This window comes from Symphodus melops (assembly GCF_947650265.1).
Source record: "Symphodus melops genome assembly, chromosome: 1".
Lineage (NCBI taxonomy): Eukaryota > Metazoa > Chordata > Actinopteri > Labriformes > Labridae > Symphodus > Symphodus melops.
In genome coordinates, this window is record NC_136691.1 from 43,757,558 (window position 1) to 43,779,615 (window position 22,058).

The following is a 22,058-nucleotide window of genomic DNA, read 5'->3' on the forward strand; positions in this document are numbered from 1 at the left end:
GTATAAAGCTGGATGTTCTTCATTCTATTATTGGTGACTGCATTTTGGTATTTGTTTGTGTTTCAGAGGAAATGCACCGTTTGGCATCGACAGCATGCCAGACCTCCGCAAGAGGAGGCCCATTCCTCTTGTTAGTGAACTGGTGAGTCAACACAATGTATTTCCTTACATGTTTTCTTGAACTTCACTGGCTTGAACAGTTTCACAACCAGCTTTGTTCATTATTGGATTCAAGAATATTTTTTTGTTGGTTAACTGAACAGCATTGACTTGGGACATAAATCAATTGGGCACAAGCAACTAAATAGAGAAAAAGCGTCATTAAAAAAAAAAAAACAGACGCAAGTATGTTGGCAGAGAGAGAATGGGGAATAACAATCAGGAAAGGATCCGCATGTCAGGTTTGAACCCTTGCTGCCCAGCCTCTGTTCATGGGACGCCCAAACTAACATAACCCCATTGTGCCCCTCTTAAATGGCCCTTTGACAAAAAGCATTCCCATTGTTAAAAAGACACTGTTAAAATGTTATGGTAATAAATGATATTTCTATCCAAATAGCTTCTCAAACATACTCTTTTAAATCAAAGAAGCTCTGCTATTTTTATATTTTAGGTCACAGGTTAGTTGATAGTAATTTTACTGAATACAAACCAGAATGCTTATCAAATCTTCTATTGTCCTAACTTGTTGTCCTCTCAAAGGGGATCATGTACATTTGTTTCTAACCATTTTTCTTTTTTCTCGTTCTCTTTCCTCTCCCATGATGCCTCCACACATCGGCCCTCAGGCTATGGTGAGTTAAAGGAGATTATAAATAACATTTGATTTATGGTCTGTTTCAAATTTTCTAAGGCTGTATTCATACTGCAGGTAAAATTGACAAGAATGGGATTTTTGTTTTGGCCTCATATGGGCCACATTTGTAACGTAATGTGAACAGCCAGATAAAACAAAAACAAACAAAAAAACATCTAAAAATCTCAATTGAGCATTAAGGTCTTGGTTAAGGCGGATCATTTTTGTAGTTTACATGTGTGTGTTAAGAAATGTGGTTCACAGAAAAGCAACCCATTAAAAACATTGAAATGTTCTTCTGTATTAAAAAGTGTTCAAAAGAACAGAAACATCTGTTGAGACTGTGTTTTCCAGTTTCCCTCATCTCAGATTGGGGATTGTCTTTGTTTTGTAAAAACTGTTCTGTAATTTACAGTTTTTGTTTTGTTTCTCAATATTCAGCCTCTACAAAAGCAAATGGAGTTAAAGGTTGCAGCGTCTCCTCTCTTTAGTCTCACATTGACTTTGAAGTACTTCAGGGTGGCTGATCGTGGCCTTAGCAGTTAGAGCTGTGAATATTCAGCTGCTGAGATCTGAGAAACCTGATTTGTGTTTAAAGCAACTTGTCTCTTTTGAGTTGACGTGGATCTTCCAGAGTAAAGGTCAAACTCAACAGCAGAAGTCTGTGCATTAGAGCGCCCTTGAGGTTTGAAGAGATATAAAAGCTTTGGATAAATGTGGTGTTAAAAAATTTACTTACATAAATCATGATGTCAAAGTCAAACAGACAAAACATGCAGCTAAAGATAATTCGATGAACAAACTGTATAAAAAAGTATATACAGTATATATATATTCTTAGTATGTTTTCTGAGTTTCCAACTTTTTTAACATGTTGCTGCTACAAACAGCTTCCGAATTTTGTTTTTGCTTTTTAAAAAACATTAATATTATTGTGTTTGATTTATTTTGGGTGCACACTGGCTTCATTGGAGAGACAGCAGTGGTTAGAGTCAGAGACTGAGAGAGTGGGGAATGACATGCGGAAAAGTATCCACAGGTTGGATTCAAACCCGCAGCCTACTGCTTGGGGCACCACTTTGCTGCTACAGCCTATTTTTAATGGAGTTGGAGTAGTTTACATTTTTAGCAAGTATGCAAGACTTATGTGAGAAGATTGATCGAAAACTCAGAAGTATCTACTGAGAAACTTGACTGGATTTCTCTCTATTAAAAAAACTCTTGTTAGAAATCCTACAGTGAAGATCCATTGAAGTGTTGTACATATATTTATGCATACATACATTGGTGTTGGCCTCGAGGTAGGTCATGGAAAGATGGGTGACTAAAAGTGGGCATACAAACTGAGCAGTTTTACTGAACTTCAGAGTAATTTATTGTTTGTTGTTTTTGTTTTTTTTGGTTCTCTCTGGCTGTTATGAGTGATGCATTTCTCTGTTGTTTCCAGTCTATGATACAGTCAAGAAAAGCTGGACTCGCCCACACACTGGCCACCAGGACCTCCCTGAAAGACGAAGAGCTTGTAAGTGGTTAAATACACTAAACTTATGATATTATAGATATCTACAGTATCTTCTTTCACCTGGAGGCCAGCTAAAAGGGATCCACACAAACTTACACTTATACTCACGCACACTGTTCTCGCTATCCATACTTCTGCAGCCTTATTGTTAATCTGATTGTTGGAGATCCAATATACTGTGGACTCTGAATTTGGTTGAGTCAGCTTTAGTCGGCCTCTGGTTTTAATAAAGCCCGGAGCAGCAAAGCTTATTATTGTTAGTTATTGTTTGTTTGTGCCTCTCTTAATGTACTGTGAAAAGTCATGACAGTGATTAAATAATAATTTCTGAAACATTAATTATTCAAGTTATAAAGTAAGTTAAAGTTAACAATACAGTGGAGAACAGAGAACCTTCCAACTTTATTTATTTAATGTAATTAACCATATCTTTATATATTTTATTGTGCAAACTATACACAGGTCAAACAAAGTGGGAAACATGGCTTCTGTAATGGAGATTGAATGCACTAACTCTGCACTTAAACAGTCATTTTGTTATCATGTGTATGGGTCTCTAAAACAACAAAAACATGTAGTTAACACAATGCTATGCAGAGTTATCTTGAAGTTTGCCTTTACCTTTGAGTTTAAGCTTAAATATAGGCTGCAGTTTTTAGTGTGACCTGTATGATGGTGTTACTCATCTTTATACTTTTCACACTCTACATATAAAATGAGCACATATTGTAAAAACAGTAAATGTTTTTTTTATCAAATCTGAAAGTATGAAATTACCTCTGGATTAAAATGAACATAGGCAATTTAGAAACTGGATTCATCTAAATTAATGTTGGGCTTTTTTCAATTTTTTTTTGTCGCACTCTGTTATTTTAGAGACACACTCACACAAGCAAGACTTATGGAGATGCATTAATGGAGAGATGGCTGGCACAATGATAGACCCTGAGCAGATTTCCTCATGTTGTCAGCTGAAATTTGTCTTAATATGATACCATTTTCAATTAAAAATGGACATCTATTCTAATCAAATCAAAGCCTTTCTCATTAGTTGTTTCTTTTAGTTATATGATGCATTGGAGTGCAATGAAGTAAATCAGCGGTTGTAAAACAAGATAAGACAAAATGGTTTTGTAAATGTAATACACAAATGAGTTAAATAACACAGAGATCTACATACAGTAGAAACAATTGTTTTTCTTACATAATGTTTAATCGTCCCCACTATTCACACCACTATATAACCACTACAGTGTAATAATGATGGGCATCACAATGATGACTCAAATTCCCAAACTCTGTGCTGGGCTTTTAGTCAAGGTGTTCTCTCATTCTGTGGAGATGTGTTCACCTCCTCCCACACTCCTCCTACACTGGACAACAGCAGAATCCAGTTCATCAATAAAGAGAATTTTAAAAAACACAAATTAGCTCTGTTTTAAAACCTTTTTATTTGTAGCCACCGTTTTTTCTCATATTTAGTTTTATGATTATTTATTCCTAAATATCAGACTAGGAAGAATATTTTTGTGGCTTTTATATTAATTCCTTCTTTTTTCTTTTTTTTTTCCATTTTCGTCTTCTGTTTTCTGTACCACAAATCTCTGTACACGTACCACAAGTACCTCTGCACTTGGTTGTAATGGTGTCATTCACTTTTTCAAACTGTATCCCACGCTTCTCTTGTTCTTGCACAATTTCTTTGAAAATCTGTCATGCAATTTTTTTTTTTCATTTTGCTTTTTTGTTAGAAACCCTGCAATTAGTTTTTTTCTTGTCTTCCATACATCCTTCTTTCTCCTTTGTCTTCAACAGAAAACCCATGTCTACAAGAAGACGCTGCAGGCCCTGATCTACCCCATCTCCTGCACCACACCACACAATTTTGAGGTGTGGACGGCAACCACGCCAACCTACTGCTACGAGTGTGAGGGTCTGTTGTGGGGCATCGCTCGGCAGGGGATGAGATGTGCAGAGTGTGGGGTCAAAGTGCATGAGAAATGCCAAGAGCTGCTGAACGCTGACTGCCTGCAGAGTACGTAAAACGATCAAACATCTTAAAAAATTTCTCCTCCTGAAGTTAAATGGGGCTTCTCCACCTCTTCTGAAACTTTTTTCCTGATAAATGCTGTTTCCAGTTAAAGTTTTTCATTTATTCTCACTTATTCTCTGAAAAACATCATATATGTTTCCCTCCACCTTTTCTTGTATAGGAGCAGCAGAGAAGAGCTCAAAGACAGGGGCGGAGGACCGGACACAACACATCATCACAGCGATGAAGGACAGGATGAAGATCCGCGAGAGGAACAAGCCGGAGATCTTTGAGGAAATCCGAAAGCTATTCAACATCACCAAGATGATCCACATACAGTACATGAAGGGCATCAAGCAGAGTGTTTTGGATGGCACCTCAAAGTGGTCTGCCAAGATCACCATCAACAGTACGTCCAGTGTAAAATGAAAACCTGTGTCTAAAGGAGAATATTACCTTTTTCAAGTTGGGGAGTTAGAATAGGTGTTTTAGAAGACAATTGAAAAGTGTACTGAGGAGGTTGGACACTGTCCACACCTGAATTTAAACAAAACCACATACTTTACTTTATGATTGACTTTTGACCTCAAATACAATCTGTAAGAGTGTTTCTCTAAATAAAAACTTTTACACATAGTAGACAGCCAAATTAACAGGTACACATGCTTAACTTTTTTAATCAGTCACAGATGATTTATGTTAAAGTAGTATGCACCTCAAGCAGGACTTGAACTCGCACCTCATGGCATAGTTTTAATTGTCCCTATACAAAATTATTAATATTTTCAGAAATGTAATGAGATATATATAAAAAAAAGCTTCCAATTCGGATTTAAACAAACATTTGCACTTTTGCTTTTAAAATGTGAGCGTGCAAACAGGCAGAAATTTGATATGTTAAAAAAAAGAAAAGACAAAAAAAATTGTAACTAGACTTGTTAATTACAACAACACTTAAAAGAAATACAAATGAGACATCAAGAGATGCATGTTAAGCTCTCAACTCAAGGGTGTGATTTGCAGAGCTCATTTTCAACACAGTTAAACCATCCAGCGATATAGTCAATCATACCGGTCAGGAGTTTTTCTAAATAAAGTTGTCTAGTATTCAAACCAACACAGACCAGACATGTTGACACCACTTAAAAAAGTGAAATCATCATCAGATTTGACTTGATTTGAACAATAACTGTAAATGTAACATACTTAAAGAGACCAAAAGGTTTCAAATCTATATCCATTTCCCCCTTGCTCTATTTTTTATGGGTCCACATTTGAACTGAATTTCTATTTTACATAAGTATGGAATAAAGAAAGGTATCATGTTCTTGCAAGAAATGTAAATAACAAGGAGGTAACTCCTCAGGAGCAGTCTCAAAAAGAAAAGAAATATGAAATCAAATGAAATAAATTTTTGACCACAGTTTCAGGAGTTTGTATTAAATTTGTATTAAGAGAGTCTTTTTTTGCACAATGGAATCCTAAGAAGGATCAGTAAAAGCTGGAAAGCAAATCCATCAACTGCACCCTCAAGGCACCTGAAAACACAGCACAGTTGTTAGCTGTGAAAACCTGTAGCAGTGTGAATATGAAGCAGAGTGTTGAACAGAAAATGTCTGGGGTTTCCCAGATAATAATAATAATAATAATAATAATAATAATAATAATACATTTTATTGAAGGGCGCCTTTCAAGACACTCATTGTCCCCTTACAGAGAAATAAAAACAGCATAATAAAAACATCGCATAACACAATGATGTATTTAGATAAATACCTAAAAACTGAAACTATGCCAGATTTATGGATCTTCCTCTTTCATTATCTGACAGTTTGTCCTGAGGTTTACAGAAACTTGAACTGTTCATCTGCCAGAGTCACTCATGTAAACAGACATGTATACCTACCTTTTTACCTTTAGCCAAACATAACTGTCACTGTTACCAAAGCAACCAGTCACATCATACCATAAAGTGGCAGTGGTGTTGCCATGGCAGCCATCACACCTTGTCTTCCTGATCAGGAGTCAAGAGCTCCAGTGAAGAGCAGAAAGGTTCTTTCTGCTAGCGCTTAGTTTCAAAATCATTCATGGTCAGATCTCGAGTGTCGTCACTTACTGCTATGCTGATCTAGGTCTCTTTGCATAGTAACATGATCTGCAAATTAAGTGAGATTCAATGTATGTTTTTTAAAAGTTTCTGTTTAATTTTGTGAAATGCCATCCTAGATAAAAGATAACATAGATAATAGATAACACAATTAAGGTTTGGTTTTCCAAGTTGTTTCTCTTCAAGTGGGGAGTTTTTGTCCTCTGTCTTTTTACTGTCTTGTTTGCTGTCCTTTTACTGTCTGCTGACTTTGTTTTGACTTTCCGCACAACAAATCCCCCTCCAGTGATAAATAATGTTAAAGTTGAAGGTAGAAACTCAGGTAAAAGAAAAATTTCTTTGATGAAAATTACTGATAATTTATCTACTGAAGTAACAGTAAAAAGTGACTAATTTAGTAGGCCTACTGAGTAATATGTACTTACTTTTATACTCGAAGTGAGTGAGTTGAAAAGTAAAATTTGAGCTCTCCATCCTGTTAAGTGTAAAACTGACAAGTGAACTTACATCTCCAAGGTTGTTTAATTAGGGAACAGCTCTATAATAAAGTGACCAAATTGTGGTTGAAAGTCAAAAGTTTTAACTTTTAACCAAGGTTTGGGTATTTCTGAAGGGATGAAATTTCCCAAGTTCAATTATCCGTCATACTTTTATCCCAGTTTTTCCAAAAGAGTGCATTGGATCAACCTGATCCAAATATACAGTAAACTTTTAAAGATTAATCCAGATTACCAGTGCTCCAAATGGGATTTAATATGGGACTAAAAGGGGGGCCAAACTGAACTCTGGCCTTTGCTGCATGTTCCCCACTTTATCCTCCCAACATGTCCTATCTCTCTTTAGATGTCCTATGCAATAAAGGCAAATACTAATAAAAATAATAATAATAATAATAAAACAATAAAAATAATAATAATAAAAAAACAGTTACAAACATTTTAAATTGTTTTCCCTGCAGTCACGTCTGAATCCAGCCCTCCAGATATTTTGGATCAAAGTCGATCATACTCAAAGTTTTGGCACACTGAAGGTTTTATCTTGTCAAAACCAATATTAGATTTCTTGATCTCATCCAGTTCACAATCCGTTATTTTGTTTGAACAACCTGAGTTCAAGATTTGATCCAAAACGATAGCTTTAATCCGATCAGATTACATTTGAAGGGGCCCTGATATTGTTCAAGTATCCTACTTGTTTAATATTCGCAGCCCTTCAGCCATTTTTTACTCTACACAATGTAGAGAGGTCATACTTATAGTCTCTTTATATCATTGAAGTTGTTTAAATTTCTACCATTTTTACTTTTAGTCACTTTTATTTTAGCATAAATCTATCACATCTCCCTTTTAAAATACATTCAAACACACTTAAATCACTTGAGACTGAAGCTGATGGTGACTGACAGTAGAAGCTCTACAGAGAGCTCTTTGAAGAAGAACATTTGAACCAATTAATATTCAAAAATCCCTTCAGTAAAGATAAAATACATCAGTCACTGACCCTGAATGAAACTCGAGCAAAGATATTAAAGAGTCCAATATGAATTTGATTGATGTTGACTTTTTTCGTATCTAAAGAGCTGATACAGTGGCTGGTGCTGGTGTTACCGCCCTCCGGTTGAGAGAAATCTACTACTGACCCACCTTTTGAATTTGTTGGAAATAGCCAGGCTTGCTGTTACCTGACTACATGGGAGTCAATATTTCTGAGCTCCTTGCTGATTAGGCACAATGTTAGCATGACTGCAGTTAGCATTAAGAAGCAACGTTATAGCCTTTAGTTAAGACTTAGTTCACTTTATGGCATGAATCATCACAAAAAAATGTAAACCCTTTTAACAGTTAATGGTGTTACAGATATTTTCTGTTATTGTTTGTTACTTTGTTATAGAGACTTTGTTAACACAATAAGCAGAAAACAAAGAATAACGATAATAACTGTATTTAAATAACGCCTTTAGAAACTGTTTACTAAGTGCTTTACAAATAAAAACAAATACTTTAACATTTAGGGAGGAACGGAACAGAGGTAAACAGACGGACCAAACAGGAAGTATAAAAATAATATAAATGCAGATAACAGAAATACAAGCGATACAACAGACAGGTATGAGCCAGTTAAATACAATGATGGAAAATTTGTTTAACATCAACCAGGAGAGTGCTCAATAAAAAAATAAAACTAAAGGAGAGTGGGGACGACATCTCATCACAAGCTGTAAGTAGAATGAGCATAAAAGAAGAGATAAACGAGAGATGGTAAAATGAATAAGACAACAGAGGGCAGGAGAGGTCAACGTTAAAAGGAGTAGGAGTAACAAAAAAACCCAATGATTTAATGGCAAACAAATACATGTCAGATTCTAATAAAAACTCCATTGAGCCACCTTGAAGACGTGATGCAAAGAATAGCAGAAGGTCAGGTGAGCAAGAGAGAAATGTTGTTGCGGCACATCTGACTGTGAGTCATGATTGCTGTGTTACGAGTCTTTGCATAACAGTGAGGGGGATTTTCTGAGTTTTACTGTGTGTGTGTGTATGTGTGTGAATGAGACTGGAGTTTGTGGAAATGAGTAGGTGTTTGTTGTTCTTATGCAAGTTTCTTGGTCATTCTCACTGTTTGTTTGCGTGTGTGTTTTATCAGTCGTCAGTGCACAGGGTCTCCAGGCCAAGGACAGGACAGGATCCAGTGACCCATATGTCACTATCCAAGTGGGGAAAACCAAGAAGAGGACAAAGACAATCTACGGCAACCTGAACCCTGTCTGGGAAGAAAAGTTCAGCTTGTAAGTTGTTACATATTATTATATGTAATTACATAATGATCTTCCCTTTAGACAAGCTTTACAATTACTAAAGCTTGTCTATAGCTCCCTGAGGTCTGGAAAAGTGAGTGAGTTTACTTATTGCTGAATGAGATATGAGACAACGCAGTGTCTGCTTTCAAGAGATGCAAGAGATGAGCTATTGTCCGCTTCTGGAGCAATGACACTGATGCATGTACTTTAAATGAGGGGGGTTGCTTTTAAGTGAGCACAGAGGGGAGGGGGTGGGTGCAGAAGGAGCACCAAGGGAAGCCTTCTTCCAAAATAATGCTATTTTTCGAAAATTACCTACTTTATTGAGTAAAGAAGCAAACTGTAACTCTGACACCCTTTTTGAAAATGTATTGTTCATCTTGTAATTAGGTTTTTTCCTTTTTTTAAAACAACGTACTTGAAATAACACGAAAATCTCTGGAATTTTTTTCAGCAACACATTAAAGACATTCAAATACACAAGAAATACTCAGTGGCTAGCTTCGTCAGAATGATAATTATTGAAGTATTTTTGTAAATATGTTCATTTCTGCCATGCCCACATGCCCTCCTCTTTAGTCATCTGTTCAAACGCTCACTCATTCAAAACACTACAATAAACCCAGTTGACTTTTTTCACAGTGAGTGCCACAACTCGTCTGATCGTGTGAAGTTGCGTGTTTGGGACGAAGACGACGACATCAAGTCTCGAGTGAAGCAAAGACTTAAGAGAGAATCTGACGACTTCCTGGGTCAGAGCATCATTGAGGTCCGAACTCTCAGTGGAGAGATGGATGTCTGGTACAACCTGGGTACGTAGGATATCATAGCCATGGAAATATGGAAAATGTGGTGTTTATGTTTATCATTGTGCACTCCTGTGTTTGCTGAAAGTGTATCGTTGGTATTTATGTGTGTGTGGCTTGGAGTGTGGGTGTTGCTCAGTTTGCGGAGCAGCTGGATCCCACACCATTGAAGTTGTAGTGTTAAATCCAAAGTTCACCTTCCCTTTAACTCCGACAGATTCATAATATCCATATGAACTGTGTGTCTGTGGGTGTTTGCTTGCAGAAAAGAGAACAGACAAGTCAGCTGTGTCTGGTGCGATTCGTCTTCAGATCAGCGTGGAGATTGAGGGAGAGGAGAAAGTGGCACCCTACCATGTACAGTACACATGCCTTCATGAGGTAAAACTCGCACGCACACACACACCCAGCCATCCGCACACACACACATACATACATACTCAGTTACTGTAGTAGACTAGAGTAGAAGTTATGGTATATTTTCACAACTGTTTTTCCAGTGTTATAATCCACCATAATCTAAATGATGGCAAAAAAGTGTCATAAATGTCCGAGTTGTTTGTAAGTTGATTGTTAAGCCTCAACATCTCCACATCATGTCTTTGATATTTGCATGAATAACTTAATGAATAAACTATTCTGTGATGTCTTCTTCCATAAATAAGAGTCGATTTTGCTTTTGCCTCATCGTTTCTCTGCAGAACATGTTCCACTACTCGACAGACGTAGAGGGCGGCGGCGTGGTGAAGATTCCGGTGGCTCATGGAGACGATGCCTGGAAGGTTTATTTTGACGAGGTGCAGCAAGATATCGTGGATGAGTTTGCCATGCGCTATGGCATTGAATCCATATACCAGGCCATGACGTAAGCATGGAGTGTGTTTTTGTGTGTAAATGTTAGGTAATTGAAACCGTAGGCACATGCCATGATGTCAGCCCATTGTGTGGGAGTGTAAGTGAATCGAATCAGGAAATGCTTGGGTGTGCTGGGTAGGATGTTTGTAGGCTTGTGTGTGTCTCTTTGTTTTGATAAGAGGTGGGAGGGGATGTCATGAACTAAAAACAGCATTCAAATTAAATTTTCTTGTCTAATGAGAAAAGATGACCTGTCACCTCTGCAATTTCCTGGCTGTTTGATTTAATCATTGCTTGCAGTTGGAGGGGCTTAATGAACATGTACATTAACTCACAAATGTTTAATTCCATAATATTGTTGTAATATGACCTTTAAGGGACTGAGGAGATCTATGCGTTTGTTCAGTGTGATGGAAAACCATTCGACCTCGAGCACATAACACAACCAAAGTGGGAAGTGTTGAGGAAATGAAATTTGGTAGCAGGTTTTGTCCCAGTGGAAATAAGGACTCAGCCAATCAATAACACAACCATAGGAAAATACTAATTTGAATACACAGAAGCAGTGTTGAGTCAATGTAAGAAATATCTTTGTATAATGAAAGCTTTTAGACTTCAGTGGTACTTTGCATCCTTCTCAAGAACAATCTGAAAGAAAAAAAGGACATTGTATTGAGCCTTTTTTTCCACTAGGTGTTAAAGGGATACTTCACCCATTTACATGAAGCTGTGCATCATTAGAAACATGGTAGTAGTGTTGAATGGTCGTGAATCCAGCCCTCATTTTGCACTGAGACGAGAAAAATATGTTTTTCTTTGCCTGGAAGTTTTCTTCATGTGATGCAATATGACGCTTTTTGCATCACATGAAGAAAACTTTCAAGAAAAAGAAAAACACATTTTTCTCGTCTCAGGGCAAAATGAGGGTTGGACTCACAACCATTCAACACTACTACTATGTTTCTAATGATGCAAAGCTTCATGTAAATGGGTGAAGTATCCCTTTAAGTATCCCTTGCTCCGATGTAAAATAAGTAGAATATACACCAAAAAAGCGTGTTTATCCTCCAGAACGTGCTCTAGAGTAGAAGATGTAATTTTCTATGGTTTTAAACTTGACTGCATCACACATTATTACTGTATGTGTGCACTCTGCTGATAGCAGCAAAGGCTAGCCATTATTTTTGCCTGCAGACAAGAACAAATGTCATGAATAATAAGGGACAGTACATCAATTAAATTGTGTTCGTCCTTAAAGTTGGTGATTGCCTAAGGGGCTGTTGAGTTTGCCTGAGTTTTGTCAGGACACTGAGGCTTCCACCCACAGAGCTATGACCATAAGTTAATTGGTCTCTCTAAATTTACGTAGATGTGATTGTTTTTTTGTTTCAAAATGGGAGTATGGAGACAGATTGACTTGCAACCTTTCTGAAGGTCAGCTGGAATGAGCTCAAGCCTTCCCTAACTTACCTTCAGTACAATGTCTTCGTTTGTGAGTGTGATTTGTAAATCTCCAGTGCGCAAACATGGGACATGGGCCTTAATTATTAGATATGTCTGTTTCCAGCAGCTAATGTTGACATGTCATTCCACGTTCATAGACTCACAGAATTTTCTACGAGTTATTATAGGGAAAACCTTAAAGAAATTTTAATTAAGAACTGGACATTTTTTCTTGTATGAAGCATATAAGCTTTGTTTATGCCTTATAACATTATATTTTGGTGGGAATTAAAGAAACGTCCGAAGCTAGCACATAAACCCAGAGCTTCCTGGCTCTCTGATGATTTCCAAAAGAAATAGAGCTGTTCCATGTTAAAGCTGTGAGGATATTTTAATGGCAGTTGCAGAAAAATTGGAACAATTCCGCTATAGGATGTGACTGCTTTTATTTGAACTCTATATATACTTAAATTGTTTACTCCATCTTTCCAACTCTTTCTCCAAACCTCTGTCAATCCAAACCTTCAATTTCTGTTATCACTGTCATTTACTTTTCTCCATCTTTGCCTGGCCTCTTTATGTCTTCTGCTTTATCCCTCCATCCTGTGTCTCTGCCTGTCTCATCTTTTCTGTAACCTTTCCCTCCCTCTTTACGTCCATCCTGGCTTTTTAAATGATTTTTAACCTACACCTAAAATGCTACACTATTCTATTTCTTCTTTTCCCATCCCCTCTCCTTTCCTTTTCAGACATTTCTCCTGCCTGTCCTCTAAGTACATGCTGTCAGGGGTGCCTGCAGTGATGAGCACCCTGCTGGCCAACATCAATGCCTTCTACGCCCACCCCACCGCCTCCACCAACGTGTCTGCACCGGCCAGATTTGCAGCCTCCAACTTCGGGGTGAGTGACCGACATTCACTCTGCAACAAACACAGATAAGCACAAAGCTTTCCAAAATCCAGGATATAAATATTATTTTTTTTGTTAAAGCAGGCATTGCACCACAAAAGGTTACAGATTTTGTACATAATACCTTATATCTGGTAGAGCGCCTCCCCACACATCAATGAGGGTTTGTCAGGTTCAAAGCTTCTAGTTGCTGTTCCTGTGCTGTTTATAATCCTCCTCATTAAAAGCTAGTGTCCCACCTCTGAGAAAACTTTTGGAACTACTCCCAACTTCGCAGTGTCCTAAATCAGGCCCCATGGGAGCAACAGAAGAGGGACAATGTCAGCTCGAGGTCAAGTTTTATGACTCCTGGGATCTTTGCCAAGTGTCGACTACAGTTCTTGTGCTGGTTTCACTCAGACTACCGGCTGGGAGTTGTTGCTTTAATGGGTCAGGGGATGCAGACAGCCCTGTTTATTGCCCAAGAGGTAACCTAATTTTAAAGCTCTGCTGGTAAATATATTAATATGATTTATTTTGACTGATACATTTTTACAAGTGGCTTTCTGTTTAATCCATTCATTTCATTAAGCTATTCTCATTTCCCTGTTTGACCATACTGAACTTCTGTTACTCTCTAATGACTTGACACTAATTAATGCATGACTGAGCTTAAATTAATGTAAGAAAGTGAATGATAATGTAATGAGAGCATTACATTTCCTATGCTGTAATTAGCTTCAAGTTTTGCTCCAACTAATAAAAGCTCAGACTGCTGTTACATAATGTTACATAATGACTTATCATATAAACATAAAACTGACTACATTTAAATTGTTTTGAGGACACTTTGAGCTCTTAAACATCAGTTATGATATTATTCACTTTAAAAGGGCAAGGCAAGTTTATTCATAGAACATCTTCTACAACAAGACTTGCTGTACAAAGGACATAAAAGGGAATTTGGCACTGAAATTATAATAAAAGACATTGCAAATAATGTGTGCATTAAAAATCAGTAATACAATACATCAACAAGCATACACTTTAGTGTTGTCCATGCAGCACTTAAAACATGTTTGATCCTGTATGTGTAGCACAGATCAAGCTACAGTTCTCTAAGCAGGCAGCCCAGCTTTGAATGTAACCTGTGGCTCCTTTGCATCATGTCATTCCCCGCTCTCTCTCTCTCTCTCTCTCTCCCTCTCTCTCTCTCTCTCTCTCTCACTCTCTCTCTCTCTCTCTCTCTCTCTCTCCCTCTCTCCCTCTCTCACTCTCTCCCTCTCTCTCTCTCTCTCTCTCTCTCTCCCTCTCTCTCTCTCTCTCTCTCTCTCTCTCTCTCTCTCTCTCTCTCTCTCTCTCTCTCTCTCTCTCTCTCTCTCTCTCTCTCTCTCTCTCTCTGATTTGTGACTCTCCACTGCCCTCTCCAATAAAGGCATACCAATCCAAATAATAATATTCAGCTAATAAATCTTTGTAACTAGTTCTACTACTCTGTCCCAATCTTACAGCCGTGATTGCATTGAATGACTTGTTAGTCCCTCTTTAGTTAACATGAGTTGCAAATCATTTATTCGTGGTCCACCACTAAAATGTACAATTGCTAAAAATTACTACAAAATTAATGTTTGCCATTAAATCATTGGGTTTTCTAGAAATTATTTTTTAATTTCTTGATCAGAGTTTTTTAGACATCTTTTTACTCCTTTTTTATTCCTCTGTTTCATTTTAAGACAAACAACACACAAGCAGCAGTGAGGTTAATGTTTTTCTGGCCAAACTTCCACTCTGTCTGCCTGTTCACTTATTATGAGTGTGAGCCGTTCTATTTTTCTCTCCTGCTCAAATCATAAGTGCTGTTTCCTTCCAGACTGACCCTAAAACTCACATTTTTTCACATCATTATTCCATGTCCATGTTCATTCATTTTTTGGCCCACATTTTGATCCATCCACTTTTCATGTACCTGTTGCCATTGTAATACGGCTATTTCTATTTTGGAGATTTAACTTTATGCAGGTTTTATAGCAGGGCAGTTCACTGTAGTCCTCCCAGGGCGAGTAACATGTCCTCTTAGTATGTGAAGGACATGCAGGCAATTACAATTATTAACACTACCTTAGGTGAAAGGTGTCCGAGTGTGTCCTGGAGGAAGGGGTGTGTGCGCTACGTGAAGCTGTGAGGACACTAGAAGGCCTTTCCATTGGGAAAGACGATATAAAAAATGTGTGACCTTTTATAGGTCAGTAATGATCTCTTCTACCTACATCTGTTTTTAGGTCAGGCTATGACAGTTATAAAACTGTCACGTGATCCCCTTATTCATACTCTTTATACTCTGTAGTGTGTCATCTGTATAGTGTATTATTGTAATATTAAGAACATTAACTATGTATATATATATATATATATATATATATATATATATATATATATATATATATATATGTGTGTGTGTGTATATATATATATATATATACACATGTATATATATATATGTGTGTATATATATATACACATGTATGTATATATATATATATGTGTGTATATATATATATACACACACACACACACACACACACACATACATACATACATACATACATAATAAATAAATAAATTAAAAAACAAATATATATATATATATATATATATATACTGTATATATAAGAGTGACACCCACTCTTCCCACTCCCAAAAAAGCCAGTAGTCCGGGTCAACTTCGATTTAACACTGCTGTTTATTTTCTTCAGCACAGAGCAGGGTCCAAAACAACAAACAAAAGAGGTGACTAACAAAAGCACCTTTCCTAACATGTAAAGAAGACAAGAAAAGACAAAAAATAGTGAACTTAGTGAACTAAAAGGATTTCCCTTACCTAGTTACTTCTGCTTTCTGCAGAATTATTTACAGTGCTTTACAAATATTACAAATATTTTCCAAACAACATTATATTTTTCTATTTACACACAAACTAAACGGTTGTCTAAATTCCTGCTCACAATCGACAGATCTGTCCTCGACAATACAAGTTGTCAAGCTGGCTTTATGGCTGGTCACGGTTCGGTCAGTCCGGTCGTAGCAATTCAGCAGCAGCATCTGCGTAACCATCTGATCCATTTTATCACACTCCCACTGACACAGATACACTCAAACAGATTCACACCAAGACCCTGCAGAGGAGCAGACAGGGCAGCACATCTCATAATAGACTAAATAAAAAAATGACAGAGGGTCATAACAAGGCTACACTGACAGACAAGAAGAAAAGGTTTGTAGATGAAGACCTGAGAATTTATACTTTCCATCTTACAGCAGATACCTTATCCCTGAAAGAGTCATTTCTAAAAGGGAATTAGTGTCAGGTTGGAGTGGAGTTGGAGACAATTGCTGTCCTGAGGTGTCTTGAAGTAATCCTACTGGAATCATCACCAAAATCACATAGGCTCAAATGGAGAGGGGAAAAAAGACAAGAAAAAAGAATGATGGTTTAAAAACAAGTGAGCTACTTTTATAGCACTGAGATAAGGGGAAACTAGCCAAACCAAACTTATCTCCTCGGAATTTTAATTCTTATGGGTCAGATGCAATAACAAGCGGTGTGTCTCTGCTTTCCTCTACATAATTACTGTATATTATCCCTGCCATCCTGAGACATACAGATACACACAAACACAACTGAAGTGAAAAGTGTCTGTCAAGTGTGGATTAGAAGTTGGCAGTTTTATTTTTCATTTCTCTTTACTGCCAGTTCGTGTTGGCGAATCTTAACGTTGGGTCTTTAGAAAGGAAAACAAAAGGAAGACGAATACACAAACCATGCACAAACTAATTGCTATACAACTATCACTGGTTCCTTGGTGACTGAAGTTATGAAGAATGACAGATTTCAAAGAAACTTTTATGCTGTGATACAATCAAATTTGACCAATGAGAGATTCACTGGTGGTAATGACTATCAGATTTCTTTGTTTCTTACAAACTAGTGTACAACTTTCTGAGGGTAGGAAACCCTGCTTCTCTTTCTTCCTTCCTTTTCAATCTTTCTTGCCAGTCATGTCATGACTCTCTCTGCTACAGCATATTTTTGCTCTCAATGTTTGTTTACTTACCTGGCAGGGCTTATACATTATATATACAGTAAATTACATAAGAAGGTAGTAGATAAATGAAAAGACAAGCAATGGGATTTGTACGGCTGATTGAAGCTCAGGTGCTTGTTGCAGATGGCCATTGATCATAAAGTAGTTGAGTCCCCAGCTCCTCCTGTTCATATGTGTCATATCTCTTATATCAAAATCACATTCTGTACTTTTCTCTACCGTATGGAGTGCACATTCTCTTATTAATGATGTACTTTGAATGCAGTATGCACACCTTGGGGACACACATATTTGTCATAACAGTGCACCAAGAAGTTTGACAGAGTTGCTTATACACCCACCACTGAGGCATTAAGTTTGTTTAAAAAAAAACAAAAAAAAAAAAAACGGTTGCCTTCAAGAAACAAACAACAGTCATTTGCAGTCAAATGTCTGTAACCATGGCAGCTCAATGAATCCAACATTTGAACTCAACATCCATTTCCATTAGACATCATGCTCAGGGTTGGGTAACCGACAAACAAGACACAAAGTACATAAATAAATACATATATTTCTTCTCTGCATTGGTCCAGTCTTCATTTTACTTTGCACAGTGCGACAATACACATCTTCAGATGTAGACAGACATGCAGACACTTTCAAACACACACACACACACACACACACACACACACACACACACACACACGGGCAGTAAATTGATCATGTCTCTGTTTTTCTCACACTGTTTGAACAAGATTCTGAACATAATGTCTTGGCGTTTTCTTTTCTCCTTTCAACAGAGAGATCGTTTTGTAAAGCTCCTGGATCAGCTGCACAACTCTCTCCGTATTGACCTGTCCATGTACAGAGTGAGTCTTTGTTTTTATTCTTTCCTCCACCACACAGAGCTATAGATCTGTTCAGTCTATTCAAATGACATTTAAGTATGTCCCAATGCAATCAGTGTGTTGGCGTACATGTGAATACAAGAACTCAGTATGAACTCATCATCTTCGCCAAACTGACAAATGTTGTCTTCAACAAATATTTACCCCCTTCTGCTGTCATTTGGCTGGTTGATTTCCTCCAATATGCTCTTGATGTTAAAAATACTTCATCCTCAGATGTTGTTTGTTTTTCCCTCTTAATGTCAATTTCAGTTTCCCAGCAGGTTTTCTAATGTTTATTTATTCTTTCAAAAAGCTGAGCCTCAGTCTCTCTGCATTCATTGTGACGTTTTGCTTGTAATCAGCTATGCATTCATAAATTATAAGATGAGTAAAGTGGAAGCTTGATTAGATGAACCTTATTAGGCAAATTACCAACATAAAAACGATATGTCCAAAAGAGAAAATTGAATCGAATTTATTAGATCTCTAAATTGTTTATTGTTTTTCTGCAGAACAACTTCCCAGCCAGCAGCAAGCCTCGCCTCAGTGACCTCAAGTCGACTGTGGATCTACTTACCAGCATCACATTCTTCAGAATGAAGGTGAAAACAAGTTATTTGTATAACATTCACCCATGACAAGATTTTTTTTGGCATGTGAAGAATTCTGAATTGATTTGGAAATTAGAGAAATGCTGACCAATCAACGGCACAGATATAGTGTGGGAGTGGTGGTCAACTTTTTTAGGCTTTGGGTGTAGCCAAGAGTTAGCTATGAAGAACTGTGAAAGACTTCTGTTTTAGTGAATTATCAATATTAACAGTCTACAAGCAGCTTGGTTCACCAAGTTCAGCATTTTGTCTTATAATCTGAAAGATTATGTGAGAATTAAAAGAAACATAAAACATGCCTCGATACCATAACCTGAAATCTCCACTCTACTGCTGCTAGAAAAAGGCCCATTTTGGTCCTTGTGAAGACTTCACACGGGTAGAGAACAACCCCACTTTACCTTGTAATTTTTTGTATTTTTGATTGACGTAAATCCTATGTATGTTTTACATTTCAAGCTCAGCAAAGCAGTGAAAACCTCATATTAGTTATTCATACATATGGGGGAAAAAAATGATTTACTTCAAAATTGAGATTCAATCTCTTTTAAGATTTAAAATCGATTCATAGTTTCCAAAAATCGATATTTTTTCTTTATTTTTTTTTCTTTTAGATAATTAACTCAGTAGAATGCCAAATAGAGAAACAAGAAATTCAGCCAGTCTTACAGATGACTCGAGTAGATCCTGAAGTATGTTCTTATTTATTAATAGACCATGAATCCATGAAGCAATTAATCCGTAATCGTTGTAAATCAAAAAACAATTGTGAATCGAATCGTGAGACATCCAAAGATTCTGAGAACTAAAGACCCCAGCTACTTCCTTTCTGTCTAAAGTGTCAAAACTCTATATGTGTATATATTTACAGTGTGTACTTTGTGTCTTGTATGAGTGTTTCTGTCCAAAGATCTAAGTGACTTGTCTTCTGATTCTGATGTCCATTCTTGCACAGGTCCTGGAGTTGCAGAGTCCTCCTCGAGCTGCCAATGTGGTGCGAGACTGTGTAAAAGCGTGTCTGAACTCCACCTATGAGTATATCTTCAACAACTGCCTGGAGCTCTTCAACCGTCAGTTCCAGCCAGCTGTCCCACCTGTGAGTTTATCGACATTGAAATGTTTTGAGTTCTTTTTTTGCTGTCTTGGGAAACAAAGTGTCACTTAATTGTTGAGTATTTTTTTATGTTTGATATTTGCATTAAAAAAATATGAAAAAGCATCAGCTCAAAAAAGGTCAAGCAAGTTACTTTCAGTGACTTAATTAGCTTGGGGATATCAAGCCAACAGTCAACATTGCAATTGACAATTTTTTGACGATAACCAAAAACAAATACAACAGTAGCCACGGATGCAGTTTGCTAAGAATCACCCATATATAGGCCCACTATATTGAACTTAGACACTGATCTTGTTTCCATTTAATTTGCATGTTTCCATGTCAACCTGCTACAATTTGACAGGTATAATTGTAGCTATGCAGTGGATTGTCTCCAGAATGCTGAATAACTTGTAACAGCGCTCAGAAGCATGGCTGAGCTCATAAAACCAGTCTGCATGCAGTATAAATTAACAACACTTTGCATGATAATGAAAGCGTGTCTGTTTCAACTCTATAAAGTGTGGAAAACATTGTCACATAAACATGGAGACATATTATTTCAGTATCGTCTCAGTATGAAAGCAGAATAATTACAGTTGTATTATTCAGTGCAGATCAGATTCCTGAAATAGTCTGTTTAGTCCAACTTCTCACATAAGTGTAAACACATCTTATCAGGCAAACATCTCGTGTTTTCTCTTGTTTTTCCTTCATGAAGCCTGAGCCAGAGAAGAAGAAAAAGAAGACGAAGAAGAAGAAAGAAAAAAAAGAAGAAGGAGAGGAGAAGGAAGGAAGTCAAGGAGAATGTGAAGAGGATGAGGAGGAGGAGGAGGAGGAGGAGGAAGAAGAAGAAGAAGATGAGGGGGAGAAGAAAGAAGAGAGTCAGCCAGAGGAGCAGGGACCGAGCATCCAGAATCTGGACTTCTGGCCTAAACTCATCACGCTCATCGTGTCCATCATTGAGGAGGACAAGAACTCATACACACCCATCATTAATCAGTCAGTACCAAAGTTTTCTAAACACTATTAAGTTTAGTTTGAAATACTTTAGGTCTGGAATTAGTCAAAATGCTTTCTTTTCCGAAAAGTCAAAAAAACACACAAAAAAATCACTTGATTAGGTGTTGAAGTCGAAAAAATATGAATTAAGTTGCAGATGAAAACTGCAAAAGACTATGAATCCCATAGTGTTGTGAGTCCTAGTGAGTTTATTTATTTTTATTTTATATACTTTATTAACCCCCAAGGGGGAAATTGTGGTTCACAGGCCTGAATCACACACATGCACAAGTAGGACCTGGGGACATGCATTATTGTAGAGATGTCAGTGTATGTGTGTGTGTGTGTGTGTGTGTGTGTGTGTGTGTGTATGTATATATTGTTCATGAACAGAACATCACCACACAAACTTATTGGCAGTTTCTTATTCTTGGTTTGTTTGCATAAACTTTGCCTCTTTTCACCCTGTTCAGGTTTCCTCAGGAGCTCAATGTGGGAAAAGTCAGTGCAGAGGTCATGTGGTTGCTGTTCGCTCAAGACATGAAATATGCACTTGAGGGTAAGATTATGTGTCTGTTTACTGACTGTCTGTGTGTATGGGTTCGTGTGTGTGTGTGTGTGTGTGTGTGTGTGTGTGCGTGCGTAAGAAAACAGAATTAACACCTGGAACTTTATTTTTCCTATAAACTTTTATTTTGACCTTTATTTTATCTTCTCTTCTAGTTTTGCATAAAATTGATCACTACCGCTGCAACAACGGTGAGATTGTAGACAAACAGAAAGTAGCTGATTACGTAATAGTAATAGACAAATGGTCTAGTCAGAAGAGGCGGTAGTTGGATTGCTGTATTAGTGTTGTCTTATAATCTATGCAGGAAGGTTGATCATTTAAATCAGAGAGTCAAAGCTAAAGTCTGAGACCAACTTGGAAAACCCTCGTCTGTCTGTAGGTGGCAATGCAAAACACATCTGAAGAAAAGATTGACATCGAACTATGACCTGATACACATTTTTGATTCATAAGTAAACACTGTTAATGTCACCGTGATTTCATGTCCTGTGAGTTATTTTGAAATCATTTTAACAGTTTATTCCTCTATGTCAGATGATTGGTTTCCTCTCAGA

General features: G+C 37.2%; 1 protein-coding gene across 1 annotated transcript in view; it reads left to right on the plus strand.

The window, feature by feature from the left end:
• LOC306823567 (protein unc-13 homolog B-like) overlaps positions 1-22,058 on the plus strand; it is a 72,339-nt gene that overhangs the window by 20,123 nt on the left and 30,158 nt on the right. The window contains exons 5-18 of the mRNA XM_079343168.1: positions 67-142; positions 2,244-2,318; positions 4,134-4,353; positions 4,532-4,759; positions 9,101-9,242; positions 9,897-10,066; positions 10,326-10,441; positions 10,762-10,925; positions 13,108-13,258; positions 18,135-18,203; positions 18,737-18,826; positions 19,791-19,931; positions 20,653-20,933; positions 21,407-21,492. Coding sequence (XP_079199294.1) covers positions 67-142; positions 2,244-2,318; positions 4,134-4,353; positions 4,532-4,759; positions 9,101-9,242; positions 9,897-10,066; positions 10,326-10,441; positions 10,762-10,925; positions 13,108-13,258; positions 18,135-18,203; positions 18,737-18,826; positions 19,791-19,931; positions 20,653-20,933; positions 21,407-21,492 — 2,009 coding nt within the window. The remainder of the gene's footprint in view (positions 1-66; positions 143-2,243; positions 2,319-4,133; positions 4,354-4,531; positions 4,760-9,100; positions 9,243-9,896; positions 10,067-10,325; positions 10,442-10,761; positions 10,926-13,107; positions 13,259-18,134; positions 18,204-18,736; positions 18,827-19,790; positions 19,932-20,652; positions 20,934-21,406; positions 21,493-22,058) is intronic.